At 35.3% G+C, this 16,860-nt stretch overlaps 1 protein-coding gene across 1 annotated transcript; it reads left to right on the top strand.

The window, feature by feature from the left end:
• The first annotated feature begins 12,670 nt into the window (after positions 1-12,670).
• On the top strand, positions 12,671-13,330 carry LOC147523734 (uncharacterized). The gene has a single exon (XM_086572247.1). It carries the CDS (start codon positions 12,671-12,673, stop codon positions 13,328-13,330), a length of 660 nt encoding a protein of 219 aa, XP_086428373.1.
• The last annotated feature ends 3,530 nt before the right edge of the window (positions 13,331-16,860 follow it).

Genomic DNA, 16,860 nt, shown 5'->3' with positions numbered 1-16,860 from the left:
TTGGGTCCGAACCATGGCCTTAACCATGATTTTAGCCATGAGCCCATGAGCCATGCACCTTTACCTTAGCCATGACATGAACTATGACCTTAGCCATGAACCATGGCTATGACCCTGAACCTGTTGAATATGGAAACGACAGTTTGACTTTGACAATGACAGGTTGACTTTGACATTGACCGTTGACCGTTGACTGTGGAATGTTGACTTTTTTCAGATTTTCACATATTTAAGAATATGGACAAATGTAATAATAAAATATTGTCGAGATTGTATAACCTTGTTTGTCATTATCTAATTAAGATTTGACGTTAATATTGTGTATATTTTGACACGTGACGAGATAGAAACTTTAGGAGATATAATATTCCTAAAATGCTATAAAAATGTTATGCGATACGTTTGAACCAAAGTGTGACATTATATAATATGTTGGGATATATATATTAAATGTAATAGTTTTGGAGAAATAAATGTATAAACGCTCCATTATTTAATCTGTGAGATGCTAGTAGAGTATTTGTGGATATTTCCTACGGGATGGTGGTGTAGTGTAATAATATATTGGCACGTGAAGGAATGAAAGTGGTTATGAGATTTATTGAGATATTTATAAATATTGTGGCTTAGTGCAATAAGGTATTTGTCCTGCACGTGATATAGTGGAATAATTATGAGATATAAGTGTATGACCCATGAATAAATTACGTAACGAAAATCCTATAACCTAGCTACCACAACTCATGTGATTTGCCTTTGTGAGGGGCGTATGTGGTATGATTGGCCCTTCGGGCGTTTCAGTGAATCTGAATGGCCCTTTGGCGTAAGTAATGTGATTGGGCCTTCTGGCATTTCAGTGAAGCTGAATGGCCCTTCTGGCGTAGCCGAATGGTGGCTTGATTATTCCGTTCGCAAATTTAGAAAGAGACACGCGATATTTTATACCGAATAATGGCAGTACTTACATAATGACTTTCGTGTGAGGGCTACTTGGTGTGCAGCATCCCGCTCAGGGTAGCTACGCACGGAGTGGTTCATTATGTGAGGGGAGACATGTGGATGTACATGTTCGGCATTGGGTAGCGATTGTGGTAGCCAGGGAAACTAGGTAAGACATAGATACGACGTGATTTTAGGGACACGCAAAGAAAGCCTTAAATTAATATAATTATGGTAATATGTTGGTTAATTATATATCTTTAGATAGATGATTGTATATGGTTTTGCAGAAGGGTGAGTCAAACTAATTACTTGTGCAGAGACGACCCACTCTGTAATTGAGCATGAAATGCGGTAAGTATAGAATATGCTTGGCTGATTATTAGTTTAGTTAGAACCTAAGGGGCCTCGTGGAGGAACTAAATGCCTTTTTATTATGTGTATGGTTTGTTGTGTGGTTAGTTGGAAGTTAAGGCACCTCAGTGGAGGAACTACCTGCCTTACTTATTGTAGTTAAGAATGTCGTATTAGTGGTTGGAAGTTAAGGCGCCTCGGTGGAGGAACTAACTGCCTTATGGATAGTGTATGTATATGTATAAATATATGTTGTATTTTAGAGCTACTCACACCAGCATTTTTATAATGCTGACCCGATTTGCATGTTTGCTTATCGAGTGTGTTCATTAAATGAACATAGTTGATAAGTCATGACAGGTTTAGTGTTGAAGAAGGTTGGTTGCTGCTTGTGGTTTGCGTTAGCGCGCCTTTCAAGATAGGTTTTGTTTTCCCTTGAGGGGAAATAGATTTTCAGTTGAGACATACAATGTTATTTGTATTTTCATTTGTAATTTTAAATAAAGAGTTATTGAAAAGAGATTTGTAACCTAATCTTATTTGTGAATTTTTGTAATGAAGAGGACTTTTGTTTAATTGAAATTTTTTATTGGTTTTTAATTATCCGCATATTTAAACTGTTTATGGGTTTTTGGTAGTTGAGAGTGTGTCACATCTCGAAAATCGAAGAGTTAGGAACAAATATTGTTTTTCTGAATTCTGTCGAAATTCGGGGTGTGACAGTATCAAAATAAACTCTGATAGTATCGAACTTAAGGAACTTGTTATGATCAGTTTAAGGAACTTAAGGCTGCACTGACAGAAATACTAGTTAATGTTATGTGACTAACTTAATGTTCCTTAAATGACAGTATTGAACTTAAGGCTAACTTGTTATGATCAGTTCGAAATAAACTCTGACAGAAATAAACCAATATGCTCTTTAAGGAACTCTGACAGTTTAAGGAACTTAAGGCTGCTCTTTAAGGAAGAAATAAACCAATATGCAGTTCGAAATTTTCTCTGACCCAGAACTTGTTATGATCAGTTTCTCTGACCCAGAACTAGTACCAACATGCTAAAACCAATATGCAATTCGAAATTTTCTCTGACAGAACACAATATGCAGTTCGAAACCAATAGCTTCTCATATGTAGTTCGAAACCAATATGCTATGTGACTTGCAACATCTTATTGATTTTCTGACAGAACTTGTTCTGATCAGTTTCTAGTATATATTCTCTGACAAAACTCAGAACTCCATTTGATCAGTTTTAGCTTATTGAGCTGAGCTGGGCTTGGACCGATCTCTACACTAAAAATAATTATGTATGTAGAGATACAAAACTTGTAGAGATACAAACACATCATACAAAACTCTGACAGCCAATACAAAATACAAAATACCAAATACAATAGTATGGTCATCAATACAAAATTCGAAATTGGATTAGCTATTACACACCCTTAACTCTTACAGAACTAAATTAAAACTCTGACAGAACACACCCTTAACTCTGACATAACTCATCTTGCATCAATAACCAATCCTTCACAACACCAACTATATTCATAGTAAGTGCCGAAGTCTTCCCAGCAAGTAAAAACACCGCAATATTGAATCCAAAGCTACTGCAAGCATCGAAAGATCGAAGGATCAGTTTACACAAAATGGCAAAGAATAAATTCTTCATAAGCATCTAGTATGTATTAACCAACAAACCAAGCAACCTAACAACCAAAAATACTTACATTTCACAAATTACGTCTTATTTTTCTCTGGACAATTTCTCGAGTCATGGTTAGCAATCTTTCCACAGTTTCTACACATTCTTCATGGATTGTTTAGGGATATCTCTTTGGGGGATTTCCATCTCTCCACTTTCTTCTTCTTCCTCCCTTTCGTTTGAGATATGTTGGGATTCAAAATCAATATCTGAAATAAAGATTTGGAAGTCAAAATCAAATAATTTTTTTATATCAAATTAAATATTAAAATAAATCAAATAACATTAAACACTAAACCGATATAAAATTAAACATTAATATCACAATCATAACCTGTGAGGTATCAACCAAAGGCTCTTCAACTATATCATCTTCATTATCTTCGTCTCCTTCGTTGGAAGTATTATTCAACGTTGAAACATGCTTAGCCATTTCATCCATCTTTTCTATAAAATATGAATAAGCCTCAACACTATTCCCCGTATCATAAGCCGCTTGAGAAGCAACCTTGATACAATGAGCCACTCTTAAAAGTTCGTGGTTTTCATGGTTGGCCACTAATCCAGTATGAAACTCCGTTCTATACGTGTTTGCCTTTTGCATCCACCGCTTCAAAATAAAATGCCTTGGAATCTCTTCGATCTCATAACGCTGAAAAAGCTTTAACATGTGACCACAAAGTAACCCCATAAACTGAAAATGCTTATATTCATAGTCTCCCTCTAAGGTTCCTCTATTGAAACTCACTTTCCAAACGGATTTCTTTTGCGGGTCTCTGAATTTCACCATGCAACTTCCGGTTCCATTGTTGACAATCTCGTCCCCATCAAATTTGTACTCCATCTTTGCCTTGTCTAATTGCTCCTTAAATTTATTAAATGCATTAATCGTATAGACCTTCGCAGCATGCATAAGGAGGAAAGCATCGTTAGCCACAATTCGTGAACTATGCTCAGTGCGGTAATCAACATCTCTTTCATTCCTAGCAATCAAAGCCAAAGATCTCTCATTACCATGTACAAACTCCATTAGCATAGTGCTTAAATTTACGAATTGGTCGTAATGAGAATTCATCGATTCACTCTTCCTAGTCGTATGCATGCCAGCAAAAAAGGTGTCACTGAGATAACAAGAAACCCATTTCTCCCGTGATTGAATATATCTCTGTCAACCAATGATTTTCAGACAACTCATACTTCTCAATGATTGTACACCATCTTCTCTCAAAATCAGCAATCCTATACGAAAAAGAAATAGTGTTCTTCAACTCAATTACCAATGTCTCAAATTTAGTAAAGGACATCTTCTCTTGGAATTTCTACATAATATGCCAGAGACAGTAACGATGACGAGTACCAGGAAACACTTTAGCAATAGCTGCGGTCATTGCTCTATCCTGGTCAGTGATGATTGTAGTTGGCGCACAACCACCCATGGCTCCAAGCCAGGCTTTAAACAACCATATGAATGTATCTTCTGTCTCATCAAGTAACAACGCGCAACCAAACTAAATCGACTGCATATGATGATTGACTCCAGTAAAAGGGGCAAAAGGCATATAGTATGCATTCGTACGATATGTGGTATCAAAAGAGACAACATCTCCGAAATACTCATACTGCACTCGAGACCTCCCATCAACCCAGAAAAAATTTACTGTAGTCCCATTTTGATCTAGATCAATAGCATAGTAAAACTGGGGATGTCATACCCCGAATTTCGACAGAAATCGGAAAAAAAAAACAATATTTGTTCCCGACTCTTCAATTTTCGAGGCGTGATGCACTCTCCACTTCCAAAAACCCATCATCTATTTATTTATTCTAATAATTTGAAACCAATAAAAAATTTTAAATAAACAAAAGTTCTCTTCAATACAAAAATTCACAAATATGATTAAATTACAAATTTCCTTTCAACAACTCTTTAATTATAATTACAACTGAAAAATACAAAACAACATTTGTCTCAACTAAAATCTATTACACCTTAAGGGAAAACAAAATATATCTTGAATGCGATGCTAACGCAAACCACAAGCAGCAACCAACCTTCTTCAATACTAATCCTGTCAAGACTTATCAACTATGTTCTTTTAATGAACACACCCGATAAGCAAACATGCAAATCGGGTCAGCATTATAAACAATGCTGGTGTGAGTAGCCCTAAAATACAACATATACTTATATATATATACACAATCAATAAGGCAGTTAGTTCCTCCACCGAGGCGCCTTAACTTCCAATGACTAATACAACATTCTTAAATATCATAATTAAGGCAGGTAGTTCTTCCACTGAGGCGCCTTAGCTTCTAATTCAATAATAATAAGGCATTTAGTTCCTCCACTGAGGCACCTTAGCTTCAAACCGTACTAAATCAACTGTATCTAATAATAGAATAACCAAACTAAAACTTACTCTATACTGACACTGGTGTAAGCCAAATCGCTGAGTGGGTCACATTTGCATGAATAATCAATTCAACCCACCCTTCTGCAAAACCATTGTGAATGCAACCTAAATCACAATAAATTATTTATTATAGATTTAAAGTACACTTTGATATATCATCACAATTATTATTTAGAGTTTCTTCAAGTGTCTCTAGAATCATGTCGTCTCTATGTCTTACCTAGTTTTCCTGGCTACCACAATCGCTACCCAACGCCGAACTGTACATCCACATGTCTCCCCTCACATAATAAACTACTCCGTGCGTAGTTACTCTAAGCAGGATATCGCATACTAGGTAACCTCCACACGAACGCTATTAGGTGAGTACTGCCACTATTCGGCATAAAATATCGCGTGTCTCGTTCTAATTTTGGCGAACGAAATAATCAAACCACTATTCGGCTACGCCAGAAAGGTCATTCAGATTCACTGAAATGCCAGAAGGGCCAATCAAATTACTTATGCGAGAAGGGCCATTCAGATTCACTGGAACACCAGAAGGGCCAATCATATCACTTACGCCCATCACAAAGGCCAAATCACATGAGTTGTGGTAGCTAGGTTCTAGGATTTTCGTTAGGTAATTTATTCAGGTGTCATACATTCATGTCTCATAATAATTCTTGTTCTATCTCATGCCAGTATACTTAATTGTACTGAAGCTCAATGTTTCTCATTATAATAAAATCCACATTATCACGTGCCAATATTATTCATTGCACGATATCTAAGCATCTCTATATCAAATCTCAAAACTTATTATTTCACGTGCCAATCATATATTGCACTACACCATATGGAATCTCTCAAGCCTTCATAAATACGTATTACAATTCATTTAAGTAGCAACTCATAATAGTAATCAATCATGTAATGTATTCTTTCAATATAGTTATGTGAACCCAATTCACCATCAAAGGCACGCATTATTTTCATTTGTGCACAATATAAATAGTAAATAAATAATCAAAATATATGTCCATTCTACCAATGTCAAAATGAAACGACTTTAAAAAGAAGGAACAACTCAAGTCCAAATATCATGCGTAATTATTCGAGTCCAAATCACAAGTCAAGTCAAACTGATCAACCATTAAAAGCCCAATATTAAAGTCCATGAATCTAAGTCCGTATGTAGTTTAATTCTCATAAAAACTTATATATCTAAGTCTTATAAGAATTCCCCTCTTGTTACGTGCCAATATTTATAAGTTTTACACACTACTCACGTCAAATCTTAATTAGATAATGACAAACAATGTTATACAACAAATTTTCGACAACATTTTATTATTACATTTGTCCATAAAATTAAATATGTGAAAATCTGGAAAAAGTCAACATTCCACCGTCAATGGTCAACGTTCAAAGTCAAAGTCAAAGTCAACATGTCAGTTCCATGTTCAATAGGTTCATAGTCATAGCCATGGTTCATGGCTAAGGTCATAGTTCATATCATGGCTAAGGTAAAGGTGCATGGCTCATGGGTTCATGGCTAAGGTCATGGTTAAGGTCATGGCTCAGACCCAAGTAGCCAAGCCCATGACTCAACCAAAGATTCAAATAATGTTGGCCGGATCTACATAACAATAATGACCCAGCCCACAAAATAAAAGAAAACCGGCCCGTGTAAACAAAATTAGAATGAGCCCCAACAAAAACAAAACTAAGTTCCGGCCCAAAACAACTAATTGAACTAGCCCAAACAAAACTTAAACTTTTCGGCCCAAGGCCCAATAGAGGTAACAGGTCGTCTTCCTCTCTTCTTCTTCCTCAACAGCAGCTCCCTTCCACCACCAGCTCGAGTTGCCGGCCACCTCTCCTCACTTCCTCCTTCCAGCGGTTTTGCTCCTTGCGAAAAACCTTATCTTCCAATACCAACAAATACCCGATTCCCCTCACCTCCAAAACTCGACCCCAACCGCCATTAACACCTGTTCAAGCTCTTTCCAAACTTTAACAGCACACATCTCACTACACAATCAAATCTCCATTCACCAAACACAGTTCAATCAACACACCCTTCACCCATACACCCAGATAGTTAAACCACTGATTCTCCATTAACATTATTTCCCAACTTCCATCAACTACACCACAAACTCCAATCGATAGCCCGACCACCGTATTCCATACAACAACACAACCAAATCGACAGCAACGTTCCACCCACAATCAATAGCCACCACCGATTCTAACCCAACAGGCAACAAAACAGTCCAACCAAAACTAATAAAACCGATAACACAATCAACAATACTCACAATAACAGTTTATATCTATATAGGGATAATTAATTAAAATTAATTAGTAGTCAAACCCATTTTATCAGTATAACTTGGTTTCAACAGCAGACAGAATATTACGGCACATAACAGAATGAACAGGAAAAATAAACATAAAACTTATATATTTTGACAATAAATTTGTAGATTTTAAATAGACGAAAAATCATAGTTTTAGTAGTCAGTGAAAGATAAAATCTATTCACATTAATTAAAAGCTCCACAAATCCCTCATAGTCCAAATCGTTGTGCTCCAACTCTCTAACAAGCGAGCCGCCTCCATTTTATTTTATTTTTTTTATCCAAAAACCTTATTCTATGGAAAAATATGAATATACATTCCTGGTTGAAACCTAAGCCCAATACAGACTCGGGCCCACATATCCCAAATCCAATCCAACAAATTTTAAAATTAATTAATTAATTAATTAATTAATTAATAAATACATATTACAAATACGGGCGTTACAGGGGATCACAGGCACTCTTTTGCATAAAATATTTACGCACGGCAGTTGCATCACCTTCTTTAGGCATCTTTCTAGTCAAACCATAATGATGGTTCCAACAATCCTTCTTTGTAAACCCAACTTCTTCCCCACTAAAAACAGCTGCAACTTTACTGGTAGATAAACCATTTTCACCAAAAATCTCAGTCAACTTCTTCGCTGCTTCAGGCATATTTTTATTCGATCTCAAGCAATTTCTCTTTGCTGGACTAACCAAACCGTGGTTATGGTCATTTTCAACGCAACTTACATAGTATGTATCATCGTGTTTTCTTTTTGTAACACGCATTCTAGCGGGACAACTACACTTGACAGTGCTAGTATTTCTAGAAACACTCACTTCTCCCACTTCTCACTTGTTATGGATCCCTTCACGTGAACAAACTATTAAATAGCCCCTAGCCAAATCCACACTGGTTTTCCGATCTGTCGATCGAACATGAGTCTCAAATCCCTCTTGTTGACCATACTATCTATAGTAAGTCTTTGTGTCGTCAATACTATTAAAAACCATACCTACAAATGGAGCAACTAGTCTATCTGGGGATTTATTCAACGAAGACCCAACAACTACGTCATTGTCGATACTGATTGTTACATTATCTCTCATTGACTCCATTTCTAAATTTTGGGTTTGAGTTCAAATACTAGCTAACAAGTGAAAAGGTAGGCAAAACTAACAACTGAAATTCAACATACCATATACAATCGAAACTGATATCCACAAACTGCTTTGCCCATGAAATTTGGATTTTTGGGTTTTGAATTTTGGGTTTTTGGGTTTTGAATTTTGGGTTTGATTTTGGTTTTTTTGGTGGTTTTGATTTTGTTGATGATTTGTTGTTTGTTAAGTTTGTATGAATTTCCAAAACCCTTGTGATCGTAGTTTGTTGTTTGTTGGGAGGAAATTTTGAAACCCAAACCCTTCGTATTCGTATTTTGTAAACAGCACAATATCATATTTTGTGAAGCAAATATCGAAATATTGTTTTTTGATCTTTTATCTGATTAATCTTGATCTAACGGCCGATATTGTGCTGTTTGGATGCTGTCTGAAATTCTGCTATATATATATATATATATATATATATATATATATATATATATATATATAATTCAACCTTTTAAATATGTAGTTTGCATATTGGTATATCTATCTATATAGTATTTGATAAGCACCCAAAACTGTAGTTTTAACCCCTTAAGGGCATCTCCAATGGGGGGTGCAAAATTACACCTCCACATAGGTGCCATCTACGCGCCATTAGGATTTTACAACTCTAATTGTAAATTATTGTAGAGTCCATAAATATTCACTCTCTATTGTTCCCAATGGAAAAGTGTAAAAAATTTCAATTTTAAACTCGGATGACACTTGAAGTGACGTCCCACTTTAATTTAAAGTGGGACGTCACTTCAAGTGTCGTCTGAGTTTAAAATTTTCAAATTGTAACTTTAGAAATAGATAGGGATGACACTCCAAGTAACGTCCGAATTTGTTTTTACTCAGACGTCTGTTCGAGTATCGTCCGGGCATTTTATTAGCTGATAGCGAGAGGGAAAATTCCCCACCCTCTCTATCAACTAATACTCTATTACCTATGGTATAACACTTCCATTGGAAAGAGTTTTTTGACATTTGGGGTGTCAAATTTCTACTCTATACAGTTTACACCCCCCATTGGAGATGCCCTAATAGTATTACATTTAGGCCAATTATGTTTATAATAAATAAGAGTTAGTATTATTTACGTATTTTTGTGTATTTCAGGTCTTGAAGATGTTTATGTGCTTAAAGACGCCATTTTGCATGGAAAACGAGTCAAGATTATTGCTAGAAGAGTTCTATGTTTAAAGCCCAAAAATCAAGAAGAAAAAATATTTTCAAGCCCAGTCAAAGCTAGGAAGTCAAAGTCAATTCGGATAGAAAAATGACAAAAAGCCATTAGAACTTTAAAAGGATGTATTTTTGGACTCGGACCTCAAAATTGAGAGTACTATATGTTAAAATGACCGGCTCGGAACAAGCTTTCCAATGGACCCAGCCTTGCCCCAATCAGAGCTATAAAAGTAGACCAAAAGGGCACTAAAATATTTTCTAGCTGTATTGACTTTTTTAGACTTAACGTAATGGACTTTAAGCTCACATTAGAGGCCCAAAGTCTAACCTCCAGGCCTATGCATGAAAATTTAACCCTAATTCTCTCATATATAAAGAAGATTAAGGCTAAACTTAACTCATCTCCCTTCTCTCTCTCTCTCCTAGCCCCCCTTTTCTTTAGTTAGTATATAGTAGTTTAGGTTTAGTTAATTAGTTTGTAGTGTAGTCTCCATTAAAAACCTTCTTCAATAAAAGCTTTAGTTAAATTCATTTCTTCTTATGTACTTTAATGTCTTTGTTTCATTGTTTAAATAGTTTCATTCCAATAAATCAAAGCTAAACTCCCATTAGAGGGAGGTTAATAAAGCTTTAAGAGGACTTGATTTATTTAGCATAGATTTGTTGATTAGGGTTTAAAGTTTGAATTTTTTTTGACTTAGAGATAAGAAGAGAAAAATCTAAACTAGAGGATTGTGAGTTTTTCCATGAGAATGGAAAATAATCATGCTAATTTGATTATGACTAAAGATGGTATAATTGAATTAGGGATCATAAAAGTCTAAGATTTATATTTTAGTGAGAATATAAAAATTAGGGTTTCTCAACAATCTATTCTAACACTTATAGGAATTGAAAAGTAGATTTAATTCTCTCTTTAACATTCTCTATCTTTGATTCACAATATTGTTTAAATTAATTTAGTATAAATTCGTAGTATCATCATAATAGTTAATTTCTTATTCAAATAATTACTCTCACGTGCTCAGGGGCAGATCTAAAGGTTTGGTGGACGGGGCTACTGGCACCCCAAACTTCCCCAAAAAAAAATAGTAGTATGAACACTAGCCCATATGCCCACAAGTGACAAGTAACAATCAATTCCAGTTTGGTCTTGTCTTGTTTGCTGTTCCTAACTTCCTATTAAAAAAAAAAAAAAAAAAAAAAAGAATCACAACTCACAATAGGGGCCCACAAGTCACTATCCGTCTATCCCAGTTTATCACAACTCACAATCCGAGATTCTCAAAAAAGTAAAACCGAAAAAAAAAAACCCGAAAGGTCAACAAAAAAAAAACTGAAAGGTCCTTTGTGTTGTACACTCGTACTGACGGTATTGTTCACAAAAGAAAATTTTGTTCTCTATTATTATCTTCTTCCAGTCGGCAGTTCCAATTCCGCGCCTAATCTATTTATCATTTTATTTCATATTTGGCTATTCATTAGCTAAGGGCTAAGGTAAATTGTTTTGTATTATGCCTATATTTTTTATTTCGTTTTTGTTTTTCAATTTTCAAATACTAATGTGTTCTCTACTTGACTTATTGCCTTGTTAACTTATAGTTTATATTGGAGTATTAGATTGTCATTTAATTTTTTGTCTTATTTAATTAGTTGAATATTATTGTAGTTATTATTGTGATATTTTTTTTTTGTTTTTAGTATAGAGTAAACTATTGATTACGAAATTATTATGATTTATCTTAGGTAAGAATGTCTGAACATAAAGCTCGTAAGAAAATGAAAACCATGTTTTCCTTCTTTAAACCCAAAGATGTCACCCCGGAAAATGATGTAACTTCTACATCATCTAGTCTTGATATTTCAAGACTTGATAGAGATGGCCAACCTCCTTCACAAGTTCAAGTTATTAAAATTGAGCAAGTTGAACCTTCTCCTCAAGCCCAAAGAGTTAGTGTTGAAGAAGTTGAGTCCACATCTTTATTTGAACGTGATCCGGTAAACGCATCTCAATATATAATTACCCGGTTAATCAACAAGATGATGTTAATTGATTTTTTTTTGGAAAGGCGTTGGTTACTTGAACTTCGGTGAGAAAGAGTATTCATCCACCATATTCGGAAAGCAAACTCGCCGGTTCAACTCCTCTTGGTTCACACTATTTCCTTGGCTAGAGTACTCACTCCATACGGATAGAGCTTATTGTTTTCCATGTTTTATATTTGAAACAAATCCGCCGAAGCGTCCTGCATTCACTATTGAAGGTTTTAAATGTTGGAAGAAGATTAATAATGGAAAGAAGTGTTCCTTTTTGCAACATGAAGGAGGTCCATGCTCACCTCATAGGTCGGCGATGATAGCTTGTGAAAATTTCATGAATCCTTCTCGACATATAGATAATGTGTTAAATACATTATCTAAAGAAGAGGTTGTTAAGAACCGTTAACGTTTGCTAGTCAAAGTTATTCTTCAGTGTATTCAATTTCTTGTACTACAAGGGATTTCTTTTAGAGGCCATGACGAGTCCAAAAAGTCAAAAAATGGTGGAAATTTCAAGAGGGTGTTGGGATTTGCAGCGATGTTGAATGACAAGGTTGCAGAATTATTAAAAGATGCTCTAAGAAATGCCACATATACCTCACATTCAATTCAAAAGACACTTTTGCATATCTATGCCGATAAAGTGAGAGAGAGAATTCGTGAGGAAATTGGTGATGCAAAATTTTGTGTCCTTGTTGATGAAGCACAAGATAATTCAAACAAGGAGCAAATGGCGATTGTCCTAAGATTTGTTGATAGAGGTGGTTTTGTTAGAGAGTATTTTCTTGGTATTGTTGGTGTTAAAGACACTTGTGCTTTAACTTTTAAAGAAGCTATATGCAATATCCTTGCTCGCCATAATTTGCATATTATAAATATGAGAGGTCAAGGTTATGATGGTGCTAGCAATATGCGTGGTCAATGGAATGGATTACAGGCATTGTTTCTGAAGGAGTGTCCATATGCATATTATGTGCATTGTTTTGCACATTGTCTACAACTTGCTCTAGTTGCGGCTTCTAAAGATGTTTCTGATGTTTGGTTGTTTTTTTCCAAGTTGGCTTCTATTGTTAATCTTCATGTTGCTGCCGTAAGCGAGGAGTTGGAAGATACTCGGAAAAATGAAATTGATATGCTGGTAGCTAGTGGTGAACTTGTTACTGGAAAAGGAGCTAATCAAGTTTCTACTTTGCAATGAGCAAGAGATACTAGATGGAGTTCTCATTTTGCTTCGGTTTGTAGCCTGAAAGAGATGTTTGATTCAATTTGTATAGTTTTTGAAAGCGTTATGAAGAACGGGTCAAACAACTCTATGCGTGGAGAAGTTAAAGGTGTTATTCTTGCAATGAAAAGTTTTGAGTTTGTCTTTCTTTTTCATTTATTGCATAAGACTATGGGAATTACTAATGTCTTATGTAAAGTCCTGCAAGAAAAGTCCCAAGACATTTTAAATGCTATCAGCTTAGTCTCTAGTACGGAAGCACTTCTTCAAGAATTAAGAGGATCTTCTTGGGACGCTTTTCTTAGTGATGTGATTTTGTTTTGCAAAAAACATGACATTGATATGCCTAATATGGGTGCTCGACACATGGCGGGTACAAGTCGTTCTTGCCAGCAGAAAGATTACATTACAGTTGAGCACCACTACCGCGTCGAGTTATTTAATGCTGTAATAGATTACCAGTTGGTGGAATTAAATAACAGATTTCCAAAAGAAACAATATAGCTTCTTTATCTTAGTTCTGCTTTGGATCCGAAAGATGCTTTTAAGTCCTTCAACATTGATGACATTTGCAAACTCGCAGAATTTTTTTATTGTGGAGACTTCACGAAACAAGAGATACATCATTTGAGAAGTCAACTGCAACATTACAAACTTGATGTGCTCAAGCATCCTCTTTTTCAGAAGTTGTCTACCATCTCTGAATTATGTCAAAGACTAGTTGAAACAAGAAAGATCAATATCTATTATTTGATTGATAGATTGATTCGTTTTGTCTTGACACTTCCTGTTTCCACGGCAACTACAGAACGAGCATTCTCAGCTATGAAATTGCTCAAAACACGACTTCGTAACAAGATGGGGATGAATTTTCAGATTGCATGACTATTTACATTGAACGGGAATTTGCTAAAGAAGTTGATTTGGATGCAATAATAGATGTATTTGATAAGAATCCATGCAGGTCAAAACTTCACTAGTGTGATGCTAATGTGCTATATTATTCTTGCACATTTCTTTGTTATATTTGTCTAGGTCTATAGTGAAAACACTATTTTGTCCATTTTGGGTAAGGTAATAAAAGCGATAATTCTTTTGTTTATCAATGCTAGCTTATTGGCTTCTAAAAAAATCTTTAAAGGTTAACTCCATGGCAGCCCCCCCTTATCTAAAATCCTAGATCCGCCCCTGCACGTGCTCCTTTCTTAGATTAAATTGGTTGAATTTACATGTTCTTGATTTATTAAGAGTGGATCAAACTTGTTACTCGTAATATATTACATGATGATATAATGAGAGTAAATATTTAAAATTGATAACATAAGAATGGTAATATTATGTGTTAGTGTTATTTAGCATTAATATTAGTGTTTAACTGTTTTTATACTTATCAATATTATAGATGTGTATTCATTTTAATGTGTGCATACTTGGGTATACACCTATATCTCATTTACAATATATATTTACTCCGAATTCTAGAGTGAAGAATTCCTTGTTCTCATCCCAACAATCCTCCTAGTCATAAGGCTATTCTTTTTCATGAGTGGATGAGGTCAACTTTTCTTTTATCTAACGACTCAAAGGGATGGGTTATGCTCAATGTTTTGAAAACCGAACTGGTGATTGAATCGATTTTTTGTTAAAATGGTTCAACCATGGTTCGACTCGGTCGGACTGATTGATGTTTATTTAGCAATTTTTTTTAATAATTACAATAATAAAATGAATAAATACATGTTTTAATTCAATATTAATTGGTATTATATATCAAAACAAATTTCTTATACAAGAAACACATAGTAATATGTTGGTTTGGAGTTTGGACTATCTGGTTTAGGTGCTAGGTTCAACTCCCCACATTATCAATTTTTCAAAAAAAATAAAAAACAAGTTATATCTTACCCGAACCGAAAATTTACTGGTTCCAATCGGAGTCCGGTATTCGAATAAAAAGTGGCGACGATCCGTGGACTCTTAATATATTAGTGTCTTTTTATATTTTTCAGCATTGTTGTATGACCATGAGCAGGGTCGTTTCTGGATCTTTTAGATAGCGTCTTTAAATAGGTTCTCACATGTATGTGTGGAAACACAAATTCTCTCATATTTTGATATGGGATTAAGATTTAAGGTTCGGGCTAACCCGACACAACAAACAGTTTGACCAAGTGTATACGTGTAGTAGCAAGTTTGTACGATTGACTGGACTTGACGGTGTATGTATTACAGATTTGATTGTGGATAATTGAGAAATATAATCCCAATTAAGCCAACCTTTGTAACCTTTCCATATCAATATACTTGCTAAAAAAAACAAGTGATTTGACGGTGTAACCAACCACCAACCAGTATCGGCCGACTGCCCATCTTAAAAAATTTATAAGACCCAACCCAGCAGAGGTACTAGGTACTGAATCACTGGGTTGGTGGTTAGAATCAATGGGTTGAACCGGCCATAAAATATTCTATTACTAATATATGCATTTCCCACATCTATTTTATTTAGTAAAAAGTGTAAAACTGGTGAACATGTATTTTTTCCTCTTCCTAAAAGACTTAGGTTCAAATTTCCTTAGAATTATGATTTTCTCACCTTTTAACGATATTCACAATGAGCTGGTTGGCATAGTGGTATTGGTATAAAACAAGACGGTTCAACTGGGCTAGTAGTGGGCCTAATGCGAAAACAATGGTCTTATGGTAGGCCCAATTAACCCGGTTCCTAGTTTACCGGATCAACCTGTCGGGCCAGGCCAGGTCTGATGGCACGGTTAAAATGACTTCAGGAGAAGATAAAGGATTATTTGACCAAGCATGCAGTTCACTATAATGAAGCACAAACAGTAACAATAAGCTCATGAGTCATGAGACAATTGACATTGGCTTCTTTTTCATAAAGCAAAAAAAATCACATGGTGCGAATCTTTCATTATGGTGTGACCCTGGAGCCAATAACTTTTATATGCCTTTTGAAAAGGTAGTCCTATTTTTTCAAGCTAAAAGCCACGAGTTTGAACAAAAAAGCCTAGGAGACAAGAGTGAAGAGTCACAGGGTATTTGGTACAATGATAGCTGCAGTCGTTGAGAAACTTTGGGGTCTAAATGGACTGGATGCCGACAGTATCTTTGTGGAATTCAGGTAGGAATGTGGGATCCCATATATAGACAGTAGCGCTGGGACTGGCTATATCACACTCACTTCATTTATATATGAATTGCATTATTATATCAGTTAATGACATTAGCCATCAATAACCAATGATTATTTAGAGCGCCAAAATATCATCAGAAGTTTGCAGATCAAGTCCAACAAAACTCTGACAACCATAAGCTTTTCTAACACATCCAAAATTAGTGAAAAACTATTTTGAGAGTGGTCTGACGTTTTGTGAAGATCATAAGAATGGTAGGAATGTTACCTCAATACCTCATTACCTCCTATACATTCAAAATGTAAGACAGCCCATTGGGCTAGCCAAAAACTTTTGAATTTTGCCCCAACC

The sequence above is a fragment of the Coptis chinensis genome, chromosome 1, assembly GCF_015680905.1.
Source record: "Coptis chinensis isolate HL-2020 chromosome 1, ASM1568090v1, whole genome shotgun sequence".
Lineage (NCBI taxonomy): Eukaryota > Viridiplantae > Streptophyta > Magnoliopsida > Ranunculales > Ranunculaceae > Coptis > Coptis chinensis.
This window is presented reverse-complemented; position numbering and strand designations above follow the sequence as displayed.

Coding starts and splice junctions, on each gene's coding strand:
- LOC147523734 (XM_086572247.1), top strand. CDS start 12,671: ATGTTGAATGACAAGGTTGCAGAATTATTAAAAGATGCTCTAAGAAAT.